This window comes from Miscanthus floridulus, chromosome 7 (assembly GCF_019320115.1).
Source record: "Miscanthus floridulus cultivar M001 chromosome 7, ASM1932011v1, whole genome shotgun sequence".
NCBI lineage: Eukaryota > Viridiplantae > Streptophyta > Magnoliopsida > Poales > Poaceae > Miscanthus > Miscanthus floridulus.
In genome coordinates, this window is record NC_089586.1 from 110,844,834 (window position 1) to 110,861,064 (window position 16,231).

Sequence of the window (16,231 nt, forward strand, 5' to 3'; positions counted from 1 at the left end):
AGGTCTAAGCAACCTGTAATGTAGGGTATGGATGGGAAAGAGGCAAAAAATGTGCATACTTTGAGAACGTATCCACCACCACTAGGATGACATCCCACTTGTATGACTTGGGTAATCCTTCTATGAAATCTAAGCTCACAGTGTGCCAAGCCTGCTCTGGTACTGGCAGAGGTTGCAGTAACCCAGGCAGTTTCACATGTTCATGCTTAGCTTGCTGACAGATCTGACAGCCCTGGACAAACTGGGTGATGGTTTGTTTGAGTTTTGGCCAAGCAAAAAGAGCCTTAATCCGCTCATAAGTAGCTTGAACCCTAGAATGCCCTCCTACTACACCAGCATGTAAGGCTTGCAAAATATGTTGCTGAGCTATAGTGTTATTGCCCACCCAGATTCTGCCCTTTTTCCTGATGATGCCATTGTGTAGACTGAACCCTCTTGAGTTTTCATCATGCAAGCTAAGCTCAGCCAACAACTATTTAGCTTCATCATCATCCTCATACCCCTACTGAAGCCTGTTCAACCAAGCTGGTGTACTTAATGAAATAGCCAGGATATGAGGTTCTTCCATTACCCTAGATAAGGCATCAGCGGCAGCATTAGTGACTCCTTTCTTGTATTGAATTTTGTACCTGAGGTCCATCAATTTGAGTAGAGCCTTTTGTTGAACCTTGGACACCACTTTTTGATTGTCCAAGTGCAACAAGCTCTTGTGGTCAGTCCTGATCAAGAACTTCTGTCCATGCAAATATGACCTCCACTTCTCTATTGCCATGATGATAGCAAGACACTCCTTCTCATAAGTAGAGAATGCCCTGGACCTAGAGCTGAAAGGTTTGCTCAGAAATGATATGGGATGGCCATTCTGCATCAGTACCGCTCCCATACCTAATTCACTTGCATCAGTTTATTACAAAAGGCTGACTGAAATCTGGTATTGCCAGAACTGGGGCTTCTATCAAAGCCATCTTAAGCAGCAGAAAAGCCTCCTGAGCGACTAGGGTCCACTGAAATTGTACTCCCTTTTTCAACATCTGAGTTAATGGTCTGCTGATAAGCCCATAGTGCTTAATGAATCTTCTATAATAACCTATGAGACCAAGGAACCCTCTTAGCTGCTTCACATTACTTGGTTGAGGCCATTGAGTTACTGCCTAAATCTTAGAAGGTTCAGTAGCTACTCCTTGTGATGACACAATGTGGCCCAAATACTCTAATGATCTCTGTGCAAAAACACACTTGGACTTCTTCAGAAGAAACTGATTTCTGTAAAATCTTGAATACTTCTTGTAGGTGATGCACATGCTCTTTCATAGTCTCATTGAATACCAAGATGTCATCCATGAAAATAAGCACACATTTCCTCAAGAGTGGAGCAAAAATATTGTTCATGGCACCTTGGAATGTAGCTGGAGCATTGGTCAGTCCAAAGGGCATGACCCTAAACTCATACAACTCACTATGAGTTCTAAATGCAGTCTTAAGCTCATCACCTTCAACAATTCTTATTTGATGATAACCAGACCTACAGTCCAACTTAGAGAAATATGAAGCCCCAACCAATTCATCCAATAACTCATCCACAATAGGAAAGGGATACTTATTCTTCACAGTGATGTTGTTCAGGTGCCTATAATCAACACAGAATCTCCAGGACCCATCTTTTTTCTTAACTAACAAGACTGGAGAGGCAAAAGAACTCACACTGTGTCTTATAATTCTAGATTTGAGCATCTCATTGACCTGCCTTTCTATTTCATCTTTTTGTTGAGGAGCATACATGTAGGGCCTAACATTCACAGGTTGAGCTCCAGGTATGAGAGGGATGTGATGATCAAATGCCCTTTGAGGTGGTAAACCAGTAGGTTCCTAGAACAGATGATTGTACTGCTGCAGTAAAGACTGAACTGGTTGAGGGAGCAGATTATCATCCTTAGTCTCAGGTTGAGTAATGTCCTCAATGACAGCAACAGATTGTTGAGGGTCACTGGACTGCCTTGGAAGAGACTGAACATGCTGCAGTTCCAACATGTGGGTGATAGCACCTCTTTTAAGTAGTCCCTTTCCTTGGAAGAGACTGAACATGCTGCAGTTCCAACATGTGGGTGATAGCACCTCTTTTAAGTAGTCCCTTTAACTTGTAAGCAGGAACCTGAGAACAAACTGTCAAGTCATCCTTGACTCCTTGCAACAAAATTCTCTTGTTATTGTGAGTGAATTTTATCCACTTTTTCTTCCAATGGAACCACATGGGACTGTGTTCCTCTAACCAATCTGCTCCCAAGATGAGATCATAGCCTTTGAAAGACAATACTCTAGCATCAAAATGGAAGCTGTGGCCCTGCACAACCCACTGCAACTGTGGAATGACTTTGTCAGATAACAATGAACTGCCATCAGCTACCATGAATTTGAGAGAATCACAGTCATGCTGGTCTAGGTTCAATCTTTCCACTAGGTCAGAGTTGATAAAGGTGCCTGAGCTGCCAGAATCCAAAAGGATTAGAATCTCTTGTTGATTAATATAACCTCTAAACCTAAGAGTCCTGCTCCTCTTTGATGGTTGAGGCTGTGGCTGCACTGCCATTACAACTTGACCGGCATCAGCTTCTGTGTCCTCATCATCTGTTGCATAATCAGCTTCAGGTTCCACATGCACTGCATCCATGAATTCTTGCAACACATGAATAGACACATGAGTGGGGCATTTGTGTCCACGGCCAGTCCACTTCTCACCACATATGAAGCATAAATTATTGGCTCTCCTGAATGACCTTAATGCAGCCAACTTATCTTCAACATCTCCATTCTTGACCTCATCCTTCTTGATCACAGCTTTGGGCTTATCAGCATTTTGAGACTTGGTACCCTGAAACTTGCTATGCTCTGACTTATGAGAAAATTTTGGCCTCTGCAACTCCAATTATATCTCCTGCAAAGAAGCTAATTCACTGGCAATCTGCACAATCTTTGGTCGGTGCAAAGCAATAGCAGATCGGATCTCCTCCTTAAGACCCCCCAAAAACTGTGTGACAAAGAAAGTATCATCATAAGCAGGATTATATAGCAAAATACCATGGGCTAATTCCTCAAATCTTGTCTGATAGTCATAAACCGAACCAGTCTGCTTAAGAGAATCCAAATGCCTCAACTGCATTGGATATTGGTCCTGATCATATTTGGCAAGCACTGTCTTCACCAAGTCTTCCCAATTTCGAAACCGACCACGGCGTTCTTCTGACTGAAGCCAAACAGAAGCGGGAGCCACAAAATTCAGGGTAGCAAAACGTGTCTTCAGAAATGGTGCCACCGAGTAAATCTCAAAATACAGCTCACACTGATCCCGCCACCAACGAGGGTTGGAGCCATCAAACTTTGGAAACTCTATTTTCGGCAACTGCGGATGGTGACCCCCACAATCCCGATCTGAACTGGCCCCATCAACAAAACGTAGAGGGGAATCATGTGGCGAACCTGCGACCGGATGCGGTGTAGGTCTGAGAACTCCATCACCCTCATCACAGTGTAGAACAGACGAGTTGTGCCCCGCGGCTGCTCCAGAACTCGATGTTGACGGCCGCACGGGCTGGTCTAGGTCAGTCTGTACGCTCAGACCCATCGGCGGCGGCGGCGGTGGTGGCGCGTGCTCCAAGCGAAGAAGGCGTGCTGAAGCCGCATCCGTCTTGAGCAGCAAATCCCCCATGGATTCGTCCTCTGCCCCCTTCCAGGAGTTGAGGCTGCTCAACTCGTCCAACGCCTTCTTCATCATTGATTGAAAACCCTGGAACTGCTTCGCCAAATCTTCAATGTTCGTCGCCATCTGCTGCTGAAGCTTAGTTGGCTTCGACGGCGCCAGCACGAATCAACAGCGACTCCACCCGAACTCCTCCCGAACCCGGATCACCTCGCGTTTCACCACCGACCCGTTCAACCTAGAAATGGACTTCTGGAATCAATCGACGAACACCGAAGTGCTTACGACGATTTCTGCCATCAGGATTTATGAACGCGATCAAGATGGGAAGCACGGCGGCTCTGGTACCAAATTGTCACGACTTTTCTCAGGTAGAAGGAATCAGGCGATTCCCAGTTGGAAGAGTAAGAACAGAGGAAGAGTTGGGAGGATTCAGAGTTCTGTTATTCCGTGACGATTGAGTTTGTTACAACGGCTTATAACACTGCAGCGACCGACTTCACACGATGGGCCAAGCCTAGATACCAACTATCGGGCCAAGCCCAGTACAGAACCATTGCTTAGCCACTAGTAGTCTTAACACACAGTTCGATGCCATTGTAAGAAAGGACCAGCGGATTGGGCTGGCATAATTGCGTGGCTAGTATCAAGATTCAAGAATCTAAGTTGTATGTAACATTAGCATTATAGTACTGACGACCCCAAGTCAACAGATTAAAATCGCAGAAATAGAGTCGGTTTGCATGCTTGAACAGCTCGCCGGGCGCGGCGAGCTCGAGCGCCGCGTAGCCCGCAGCCCCGCCCCCGCCCCCGCCCAGCAGTATCACGTACATGAACACGCGACCACCGACCACCGCTCTCTCTCTTTTGGACGTCTCGTCATCTGCCGTCCTCCATGGATGAGCTTAGGTAGCCGTGATCGCCGCACGGCTTTGAGGAGAGCAAACGCGGGGCCGGCATAGCGGGAAACCCTCCCCTCCCCTCCCCTCCCCTCCCGTCAAGTAAATAAATATATTGCGATTCTTCTCAAGATTGGGCGCCATTCTCAAGGTTCACCATCTCGGTGCTTTTGTTCTTGGCTTCTTTGCTGCCACAGATGGATGCCATTTTCAGAATTTATTGTCATCGATGCAATGAAAGGTCCACAAGCATCCGAGCTTGGACACAAACATATGCTTTTATGATTACATAGGCTACACATTGCCATTCACAGTTATCTTCTTCGCTGATTACATGGACTTATAAAAGCTTTTTCAAAAACAGAAAGTTAACAACAGTGACCAGCAATGCCACAAAAATATGGATCTCATTCAGTAAAGAGTTGCAATTTTACAACAAGAGGGCCCCTGAGAGTTAGAAACAGCCTTCGGTTTCACTAGATAATACATGAAGGCATCTGTGTTTCTGTATACATTTGCCAGAGACTATACTTTCATACATGTGGTATACAACTTTGCTTCAATTAACAGCCAATAGAACTCATCCCAGACATTCCACTAGCAGGTCGGCACGGCAGACCAAAGGGAATCACCCCAAATCCTCAAAACCTGCGGCGCTTCCTGCCATACCAATAACCAATTGCAGCGATTGACACTGCTGCTACGACACCGGCTGTGGCATGCCACGTGTAAGTAGGTTTTCCAACAACGGCAAGCCCACTGTCAGGCACCTCCTTCTGGCTCTCCTGGATGGCAAGTGCCAGGCCTTGTTTCTCAAGTTCACCCATGTTTATGACCATAGCTTTCCGCCGAACAGCAATCGATATGGCCTCGTACTCCTCCCGACTTCCGCCTTCAAGAAATGCACCTGCAATTCTGCCTTTGTTGACCCAATATGCACCAAACCTTGGGCTGCTGCTTGTGAAGTCTCCAAAGTGGACCACTTCCCCAACATTATCCCCATAGAATTGCCAGGACAATGTGAACACTCTGGAGTAGAAGAATGGCAGGTAATCAATGTCCCTGGTTTTTGAAGGCTCCAAGATGGAGGCAACAGCATGTCTAGCAGTTCTACGAGCTGAATCCACATGTTCAAGCCGTCGGATATCACCATCAAAAAGCTTGATCGGGAATGCAGCCACATCGCCAACAGCATATACAGAGTTGTCACTTGTCTGCAACTGTCCATTTACCTTTATCCCACCATTCTCCATTGACATCATCAGCTGACCTTCAAAAAGACTAGTGTTTGCACGGATGCCAATACCAACTACTACCATATCAGCAGGAAGGTGTCTAGCATCTTTGAGGATTACTGCAGTCACCTGTGCATACATGGAAATATTATTATGGAAAAAGTCCAGTTTTTTTAAGCAAAAAAAGGTCCAATCTAGTAATCTAGCCCTTAACAAGATTTTTCATTTTTGTTTCTCCACATACGAGTTTTAAGTTCAAATTTTCTGGGGTGGTAGGTGACATCATAATTTATGTTAGAAAAATACATCACAAACTTTTCATAATTATTTTTGATAGGTTAGGCATCTAATAATAAATTAGCCCTACATATACAAGATTTATATAAAAAATAATGATAAATTTTCTTACTTATTTTTCTAACAAAAGTTATGATGTCCCCTATTGCCCCATAAAATTTGAACTTAATACTCAACTTGAATGTGGAGAAACAAAAAAAATACAAATTTCATCAAGGGGTAGATTGGACCAACTGAAGTATCTTTGAAGAGAAATTGAACACAAGATTAGTTTAGGGGGTATCCAAACAATGTTTTAGGACGGAGAGAGAAAATAAAAATGTTTCCAATTATTAATTTAATTATCAATGTCAACAATGAAGGCACTGGCTTGAGTTTCTGACACTGCTTGAGGATTCTAATTGGCCAGATTGTGAGTACTAGGCTTTAAAATAGGAGAGCAAATATGATTGGCATTCAACATTCATGACTAAATATGCTTGATGCAGTAAGAAAAAGATTTACAGGAATTGATGACAGGAGCCGACCCAGCCTTAGGCCATAGAGGCCCAGGACTACCCTAGATTTTGAGCCAAATTATTAGTACTAGTTAGATTAGATTTTGAAGGTCTAAATTAAAAAAGTTCAACACTGTTAAGTACTTTTGTCTCCACATCATCTGTCCGCTCAGCTGATGCTCGTTGCTTGCGCTCGGCCCTCACTGGGTTCAAATTATGTATTGGATTATATACCATATTAAATGCGAGATATTTTTGCTAGACATACCCTGGGTTCAAATTATGATTGATGAATCCAGGTAAGCTCATCGCTATCATTGTTGCCACAGCATACCATTTGAGAAACAAGCCATTTATATTCCAGTGTTATCACAATTTAAGCAAGGAATACCAAGGTGTCAAAAACTAGATAGTTTATCCCCATTACGTACAGGCTGAGTCCAGGTGAATCCAAGAGATGAGATTAAGACCAGATTAATAACAAATTTAGAGAAAATCTCTTGAAAAAAAAGCAGAAACCTAGTTTATTGCTAGCAATCAATGAAAATAGTAAGTTCTTGCTCTGTTTTACTATAATAACTTTTAGGTCAATGAAATTGTATGACTTGAATAGTTATCCATATGCACTAGCAGGAACCTCTAGCAACCACTGGAAAGGAAGCGCTGAAAAAGAGGTTTCTGGACCAGGACCTCTTGGTAATACGACTATAGTTTATTTCTTGGTGATAAATGTAAAATTGTGAACTATATATCTCAAATCAGTTCCAGTTTCATGATATGGAATTATGAAACCTCACCTTCCCCGTTGTATCTTTTTCAAAGAATGTAAGCACAGTTCCTTTAACAAAGGTGACCCCTTTTGAGGTGTAGTAGTTTTCATAAAATTCTGCAATTTGTGGTGTAAATAGACGACCCACTGCAGAAACAAATCAAGTTCATAATTAGACCAGAAGGAGAGGTATTAAAGCATGTTGGCAGCCCTGACACAAATAAGTGAAATTTTATTTATGAGATAAAAGCAACTACTTACTGCAGTGTTTCTCAGGGAAGACCATGGTGACCCTTATCTTGTTAGTAACCAATGCCGCTGCACACTCCATTCCAATGTAGCCACCACCAATGACAACAGCATTTCCGCCAGGACATGATTTCATCGCACTCACCAACTTATCCGCATCATCGATGTTGTGCAAATAACATATGTTTGAAGCATCTGAACCTTGTATTCCAAATTCTTGTAGCTTCAAAGCCTATGTTATGTAAAGAGATGAAATTAAAAAAAAAAACATAAACTGTTCATCATGTGCTAGATCTTTTCTCAGTGAAGGATAGCAGGTTTCATGAAGAATTGAATTTGGAGCAAAAAATAAAGAGAAGTGCAAATAGATCCAATACCCGAGCACCTGTCGCTATAATTAGAGTTTTGTAGCTGATAGTTTCACCAGTGCCTGTAAGCAATGTCTTGCGCCTCACATCAGCAGAAATCACTTTTGTTCCAAGAACAAGTTCAATGCCTAATCAAATAAAGTAAAAGTTAGAAAAATACAATAGATTAAAAGGATCATATGGATGGATCCACTGAATCATTTCCATCAATTATGAACAATAAGATGTTCTTTAAATATCCCATCATCCATAGTATTTGCCAATATGCAATACATGAAATAAATCATAGAATCCAGTAAAGAAAATTAAAAAAACTACCTTGTTCTTTGTACCATTTTGTTGTCAGCAATTCATCATTAGCACCAACGCAAGTATGAAATCCTGGAAGACGAGCAGCACCTGCAAGTATCTCAGGGGTCAATAACAGTCAGCGATATTAACAATGTCCACACCATTAAAAAAAATCAAAAGGACCAACATTTGCCTCCAAAAAAATGGAGCAACCTTAGCCAAAATTATTTTAGCTGTGGAAAATTTAACAGAACATCGTAATTCTTCAAAACGAAGAGATATTACCTTCTGGGAGTAAATAGCCTTTGCTTAGTGCAGGACGTTCATAAGGAGCAACCTGGCGAGAATACAGAAATTGTAACTAGCAAAGCACTTGTCGAATAACAAAATCATAGAACATAGAACTACACAGTAGTTCTGATTCTGAAGTAAGTCTTGCAAGCAAAAGAACATGTTCTCGATGACCAAAGTTTCCACATCCGATTTTGCAAAAACAGAAAAGTACACACTGTGTATTGTCTACCAAGGAAAAAAAACATGTATGTCGTAGCCAAAAGATTATGTAGAGCCTAATATATTGCATTGGTGGATGGAAAATGCCAAAACATCTTTTTCGTACTGTTGGAATAGTTCATCATATAGCATGCACACCTAAAAATTCGGATTACATGCCTTCTCCAGACAAAAAAAACATTGTTTTTAGTGGTTGCATACTTGTCGGCCTTCGTATAGTCTAAAAAGAACATCGTTCAGTCACTGTTAGTTGATATTCATCAGTGATGTGAGGTCACAAGACCACGGACCACCGGAAGGAAAAAGTGATGGTCCAATCCTGGAGAGTACAAATGATTTTGGCACTAATACCTCACCAATTAAATTTCACTATAAAACTGCAGATTAACAATGACTCTCCAAATTGCTCCTTTTCAGTTCTGTTCAAAGGTTGTTTCCCCTGCCTACGCAGTCTCTACTTCACCAGACATATATGCTATCTGAAGTAGATAGTAATCCTATCAGAGTTCGAAGAATAATAGAACAAGGAATCCAAGCTCCCGAAGCAGTGCCGGCACTGGTCCTACCAGTGGAAGGTGTAGCAGGAAGGGAGATGGGAATACTAAAAAATCCCAGTCTCAAAGAAATGGGGAAAAGAAGAGGGATGCAACGGGAGCAGAGCGTACGGCCTCTTCGGAGATGATGCAGAGCTCTCCGCGGGAGTACCCTCCGCGGCGGGCGAACTCGAGCGCGGCGTAGCCCGAGGCCACGCCGCCGCCCAGGATCACGTACACGAACGCGCGCCCCATCCGCCTCCCTTCTTGCTGCCTCCTAGATGCGGGCCATGACTCGAAGGTCTCCGAGTCTGACCTGACCTTCTCGGTGCGAGGGAGGAGACGACGGCGCGTTGCCTTTGCCTTGCTGCCTCTCTCCTTCTCTTGGCTCTTGCTGCGGCCCTGCTGCTCCCACCCCGTTATCTTCTTCGCTTTGGTTTCTTGGCACTCTCTCTTCGCCTCACTAGTCACGATGCAGAGTCGTTTTCTTCGCTCTTTGGGCGTGTTCTTTTCCACGTGAGAACTAATTAGTCCTTTTAAACCAAATATCAGGAAGTAAAATAGGAATTAGGGACTAAAATATAGTAGTCTCTTGGGGCCTGCTAATTAGGACTAAACAGCCCATATCCCTTCCTCACAGTCTCTCTCTTTCCCTTTAGTTCATTTTAGTCCGTGGAAATAAACACCATTTTAACTCATGTTTTAGTCTATGGTCTCAAGACTAGACAAAAGAAGATGTCCAGTTTTCGTGTGGAAGGGAGTACGTTTGCAGATTTGTTGTCATCAATTACCTCCATTTGTTTCGTGCAAGGATGTGTAAGCTAGATACGGAAGATTTGGGTAGGTGACAAAAAAAAAACATTGGTTCCATTTTTATTATATTGCTGTCTGATTTTGAATTTGAAAAACTTAGATTTTTCAAATCAAATATCTAAAACATTTACATTTATTCTTGTGCCCAAAAATATTAGTATTATAATAATAATATATTATAGCTTATTATGGGAAAAAAAGCACTCGACGACCACACAAACGGTCTTGAAAATAATATATATTCATGAGCAAATCTTGATCTAAGTAAAACACTAAGTATGATTCATTTATACAGCCTCTACCTATAACAACTATAATATGTCAAATTATAAATTAGCAAAGTGGCTATTTATTTATATGGTTAATATTTGAGTCCTCTAAAAGAAAGGAAAAACTATTTATGTGACAGCAATTGCTTGAGCCCGTCTTAGCCAACTATTATTGCCCAAAAGGTTCTTTTCATCTCTCCAGTGACATAGTTGTCTTAATCTACTAGTTTTATCAAAATATTATTTTAGCTATTTGAATATCAAGGCTAATTGTTTGCTCAAACATAAGGGTTTATTGGATGGTTAGCCTATGAGCCATGTACGAGTTGGTCCTTAACATAGGCCCGACTAATCTCGTACCTCACAATCAATTTCGCACACGTTCATAGCCTCGTAGGCTCCTCCTATTTAGCAGCGCTAGTGGATTTATATGGCGATGTATCATGGACTAGTAGGAACCATTATGAATGTTTTAAGTAGGAAAGAATCCTTTACCCAAGTTTCTATTTGTATTTACCCATAGATGAAGTTTAAATAGCTACTAAGAATGGGTTTTAGGAAATGAGGTGGGTTACGCATAAAGGATTCGAATTTTTCTCGCTTCCCATGTTTGGCTTTTTTTTGGATTTAGGTTATGTTTATGTGGTGGGACTAGGCCGAAAATGTAGAACATGATCATGTCGGATCCCTTATTTCATGAATGTCATTATGAACAATCATGTTGTTGTTTTGGAAAGATTTATGTTATCGTATTACTATTGCATTACAAAGTATCCCTCCACGTAACTATTTTTGTTCTCCGTTCCTCGTTCGGTTTCCTCCCGCGAACATACATGCTAAGTTCTACTCAGTTTCAACTTTCAACAATGTAAAAAAGAGTTAGCTATAAAATATTTTATTAAGAATGAGGGAGAATAATAAGTTAGCTTTTTATGAAAAGCTAAGCTCACACACTTTTTCTATTATTCATGTCCCCACCATGCAACTTAGATAGTTGAAAATAAAAGTAAAAGTAAAGTCTATTGGTGGTCGTCATACTTGTTCACATGTGGCATGCTGGCCATCTCTAAACATGTAAATCATACGTTTAGATCCTCAACCTTGTTCAGTTGTATCATCTTGATTCCTAAACTTGCAAAGCACCCATTTATTCAACTGTATCATCTTAGTCTCTAAACCTACAAATCACTTGTTAGGTCCGAACAAAGATCGAGTATCTAAATAAGCGGTTAATGAGTTTAGGGACAAACTTGTTCAACTATATCACATGGTCCATACACTGGTAAATCGCGTGTTAGATGGTGAGTAAAATGATATAGCCAAACAAATTTAAGTACCTAAACTAAATATGTAATGTGTGAGTTTTTAGGGACCACATATAGGCATGTTTAGTTCACCTCTCCTAAACTTAGTCATTTTTAATCACTAAAATACCAAACATCTCTACTAAAGTTTAAGGGTCACTAAAGTTTTACGTTTTTTAGCCACCAAGAAATAGGTAAAAGTGACTCAAGTGTAACAGCTGCTCACTAACGGACCCTAAGACGCAGCCGACAAAGTTTAAGAATCGGCGGTGGGCTTTACTTAGGCCCCGTTTAGTTCCACCCAAAAGCCAAAAAATTTTGCGCAGTACCCGTCACATCGAATCTTGCGGCACATGCATGGAGTACTAAATGTAGACGAAAAAAAAACTAATTGCACAGTTGGGTGAGAAATCGCGAGACGAAACTTTCAAACCTAATTAGTCTATAATTAGACGCTAATTACCAAATACAAACGAAAGTGCTACGGTACCCAAAAATCCAAAATTTTTTGGATCTAAACGGGGCCTTGAAAAAGAAAAAAAAAGGAGCTGACGGCTGACCTCGCGTACCCATGCGGCGGGGCCTAGTGATGCACGCGGCGAGGCAGCTACGGCCGGCCGAGCGGGCGGCTAGCAGGTGTCACAGGTGGCAGCGCAGCTCTATGGGAGTGAGGTGGCCGCCGGCCCCGAGCTGCTACTGCTCGAGCTTGGCGACGGGCGGTTCGCTGCGCCGCGGACGGCCTGTGCGACGAGGCGAGGGGGACGGCTCCGGCGTCGCTCGTGGCAAGGCGGGCGAGGGCTCCGGCGGCCCTTGCGGCAAGGCGGGCGGCGACTCCGACGGTGTCACGAAGCGGGCAGCAGCTCCGGCACCACAGTGTACAACCGATAACCGGCGTCGGCAACTGGCCGACGTTGGGTGTTTTCCGGCCCTCGCATTCATGCGACCGCTCCAAAAGCTTCTAGAAGCCGCTGCCGCCGCCACCCCTACCCCTCTCGCCGCCGCGCATCTCCACGTTAACCTTCTCCGCTCGGGCCTCCTCCACTCTTCGCACCACCTCAGCGCGCACGTCCCCGCGTGGTACCCTCCGGGCCTCGCCCGCGACCTGTTCGACGAAATCCCCAGTCCAACGCCTCGCCTCGCCAATGCGCTCCTCCGCGCCCACATACGCGCGCGGCAGTGGCGCGCCGCCATCCAACTTGGTCCGCGGCTCCGAGTGCGCCCGGATGGCTTCACCTTCTCGCTCCTGCTAAGGTCCTGCGCCGCGCTCCCCTCGCTCGCCCAGGGCCGCGCTGTGCACGCGGTCGCCGTACGCTCTGGCACCGTGTCTGAAGACGCCTTTGTCGCCACAGCGATCGTGCAGATGTACGCCAGGTGTGGAGACATGGTTGGGGCCATCAATGCATATGGCGTGCTTGAGAAGCCGGACATTGTGCTTAGGACGTCTGTGGTAACCGGCTACGAGCAGAACGGAATGGCCGAGGAAGCACTGGAGTTCTTTGCAAGGAATGTGGTTGGTCAAGGCGTTATGCTGACACCAGTCACACTTGTGAGTGTGATGTCGGCAGCAGCACAGTTGGGGCATGTCCGGAAGGGACAGGCGTGCCACGCTTATGTTGTCAGGAACAGCTTGGGCTATGATCTAGCTTTAGTAAATGCTGTTCTTGGATTTTATGTGAAGATCGGTGATTTCCAGGCATCTATGAGGTTGTTTGAGGGTATGACGGATAGGGATGTGATCACTTGGAGCTGCATGATCAAAGGGTATGTGCAACATGGAGATGCACACGAGGGGTTGAGAATGTACAGGGAGATGGTTAAGGCACGTGTCCAGCCCAATTCAGTGACTTTAGTGAGTGTTCTGCAGGCTTGTGCGCTTGTTGTTGATGCTGAGGAAGGTAAGAGAGTTCACCGGGTTGCTGTCAGCATAGGTTGTGAGCTTGAGGTGGGTGTAGCGACTGCTCTGGTTGATATGTACATGAAGTGCTCATGTTATGAGGAGGCAATGTGCTTATTTCATCGGATGCCAAAGAAAGATGTGGTCGCTTGGGCTGCTGTCATTGGTGGCCTCACACAAAATGAACTCCCTGGTGAATCCCTCCATCTGTTCAAATGCATGTTGTTGGATGATCATGTTCCTGATGCCGTCACGATGGTGAAGGTACTTGCTGCATGCTCAGAATTTGGTGGTACTCGCCTAGCCATTTGTCTCCATGGCTATTTAGTTAGAAATGGTTTCAATAATAATGCATTTGTAGCTGCTGCACTTCTTGATTTGTATTCAAAATGTGGAGACTTATATAGCGCTGTCAGGGTATTTGAAGGTACTACAGAAAAAGATGTTGTGGTGTGGGGCTCAATGATTGCTGGTTATGGAGCCCATGGCCTTGGTCAGGAAGCTGTTGCGTTGTACCAAAGGATGATTGCCTCATCAATTCAACCCAACAGTGTGACATTTGTGTCAGTGTTATCAGCATGCAGCCACTCTGGCCTGGTTCAGGAAGGAATACAAATTTTTTATAGCATGACTCAAGTTTTTGGAGTCGTGCCAAATGCCGAGCATCAAAGTGCCATGGTTGATCTCCTTGGTCGGGCCGGTGAACTGCAAGAGGCTATAAGGTTCATCCGTGCTATGGATGGAAGAGCTGTTGCCCATACTTGGTGTGCCTTGCTTGCTGCATGCAGAGAACACAACAACACTAAGATGAGCACAGTAGCAGCAAAGAGCCTGCTCAAGCTGGACCCTGACCATGGTGGCTACTACAATCTCTTGACAAATATATATGCATTTGATGAGAAGTGGGAGAGTGTAAAGGACACAAGGGACACGGCGAGGGGTAGAGATCTGCATAAAGTGCCAGGTTACAGTTCAGTTGAGGTCGTAACTTAGTGCACACGTTCATTGCTGGGGAGAGGACTCACCAAGATTGGGATAATATCTGTACATTGCTCTGTGATCTGTCACGGAAGTTGAGAGGCGAGGACTGCTCCTTTCAAGTAGGCACTAGCTGAGCATTCGAGGATTCTGCTGACTGCTCTTCTTTGAGTTGAAATTGATACTTGATGTACCTCAACTATTGGTGAACTTCTAGAAGAAACCTGGTGGAAGAAAATGAAATTTTCAAAGGTGGAAATTCATCATACAAATTTGCAGTAATTTTAAGATTGTATATGTTGACAGTTATATTTGAGTTAAAGATCAGTAAGTACTAGGTAGGTTGGAGCATGCATATCCTGTAGTTTTGTTCCTAAAGAATGTTTGGGCATTTCAAAGTTCTACCACCTGCAGATTTTGTAGCCTGTAGGCAGGTAGCTTATTAAAGTATTTGAACAGGTCTTATTATAAGCAATTGGAGGGTGTCTGGAATCTTCATTGATGATTCTCTGCATAAATTGCTAGTTTTTAGGGAACAGAAAAGCTCCAAGCCTCCAAATTTTTGCTAAACATTCATGTTAAAGTAACCGGCATCTTCTACATTCTGATGAGTGCAACTTTCAATAGCTAACATTGCCTTCCCAATGGAATGCTGATGGCCTTCTTGTATTGTGTGTAGGGAAATATGCCCATAGGTACTGCAAACTAGTGCCTGTCTTTTGTCCCTACTATGTATGATATATCGCATGCAAATGAACAGGTATTGAATCTGCTACCAATTTTCTGTGATTACATTATATCTGTGTTGTGAAATGTGGTCTTAAATTTCATGACTTAGTATATGAAAGTGTGTAGAATGCATCAGCGCTATTGCAAAGCAAAGCTACCTGTAGGGAAAAAAAACTCTTTTTGTGATATGTTTAATGAAACCCTTTTTTGGTAGTTGTAGTCTTCTTTTAGATAAACAGGATATGAAATGAACTGGCCTTTTCACCTTCATCTACTAGTTATAACAGGTTAAGGAAATTTAGGTGTATTGGTCAGCCTAGTATAGTATTATCTACCTACTGGTGCATGTTAGCACCAAAAATGGACTTTGCTTATTCTTTTATCACAAAATGGTAAGAGTTGTTTACCCTCAACACTCGAATGGACTTCACAGCACTTGAACAAAGTTGACACTCTAGAATGCTAGTGCTTTGTGGAACTGTTACTATTTCTAGTCACAAATCATTGTGGTCTGGACACTAACAGGAATCTAGCTGGCTTCAACCTACAGAACAGACAGTAAGGTATTTGGGTCACCAATATATTGCATATATAAGCCGTGGTAGCATAATTCAAATCTTTTCATGCAGGCGGTAAGTGTCATTCATAGCGGCACATATAAAGTGCTCCGGTCGACGTTCGTTGCTATCTGTAAATTTTAAGGAACAGGTGTTAGCAGGTCCATAAATAGATAAGCCTTGCATAAAAGTAGATGCAGGGTTGGTATATAACCGAAAGAAGGGTTGTTCACGTCCTATTCTATCGTCCATTTCTGAGGGTTTCGTCCTATGGTCAAGTATGGTTCTTATACCAACTGAAACAACCCGATTTCCGCGAAGGGAAATTCACAGAGTCGAAGTGTA

At 43.3% G+C, this 16,231-nt stretch overlaps 2 protein-coding genes across 2 annotated transcripts; one reads left to right on the plus strand and one right to left on the minus strand.

Moving 5' to 3' along the window:
* Positions 1–4,964: 4,964 nt before the first annotated feature.
* On the minus strand, positions 4,965–9,787 carry LOC136467566 (monodehydroascorbate reductase 2, peroxisomal). The gene is made up of 7 exons (XM_066466323.1): positions 9,475–9,787; positions 8,582–8,633; positions 8,324–8,404; positions 8,015–8,133; positions 7,650–7,869; positions 7,417–7,535; positions 4,965–5,954 (listed from the first exon to the last, which is right to left on the minus strand). Exons 1-7 carry the CDS (start codon positions 9,595–9,597, stop codon positions 5,232–5,234), a joined length of 1,437 nt encoding a protein of 478 aa, XP_066322420.1. The 5' UTR covers positions 9,598–9,787; the 3' UTR covers positions 4,965–5,231.
* A 2,533-nt stretch (positions 9,788–12,320) lies between these two features.
* Positions 12,321–15,997, plus strand: LOC136464258 (putative pentatricopeptide repeat-containing protein At3g01580). Its single transcript, XM_066463222.1, is given in 4 exon segments — positions 12,321–14,604; positions 14,607–14,852; positions 15,280–15,360; positions 15,959–15,997. Coding segments are annotated over 2 exon segments (2,346 nt in total). The 5' UTR covers positions 12,321–12,389; the 3' UTR covers positions 14,738–14,852; positions 15,280–15,360; positions 15,959–15,997.
* The last annotated feature ends 234 nt before the right edge of the window (positions 15,998–16,231 follow it).

Excerpts from the sequence above, each read along its gene's own strand:
- LOC136467566 (XM_066466323.1), bottom strand. The coding sequence starts at position 9,597 with ATGGGGCGCGCGTTCGTGTACGTGATCCTGGGCGGCGGCGTGGCCTCG. Across the intron at positions 8,134-8,323 it reads AAAATGGTACAAAGAACAAG|GCATTGAACTTGTTCTTGGA; the intron begins GTAGTTTTTTTA and ends TTATTTGATTAG. Across the intron at positions 7,536-7,649 it reads CTTCCCTGAGAAACACTGCA|TGGGTCGTCTATTTACACCA; the intron begins GTAAGTAGTTGC and ends TTGTTTCTGCAG.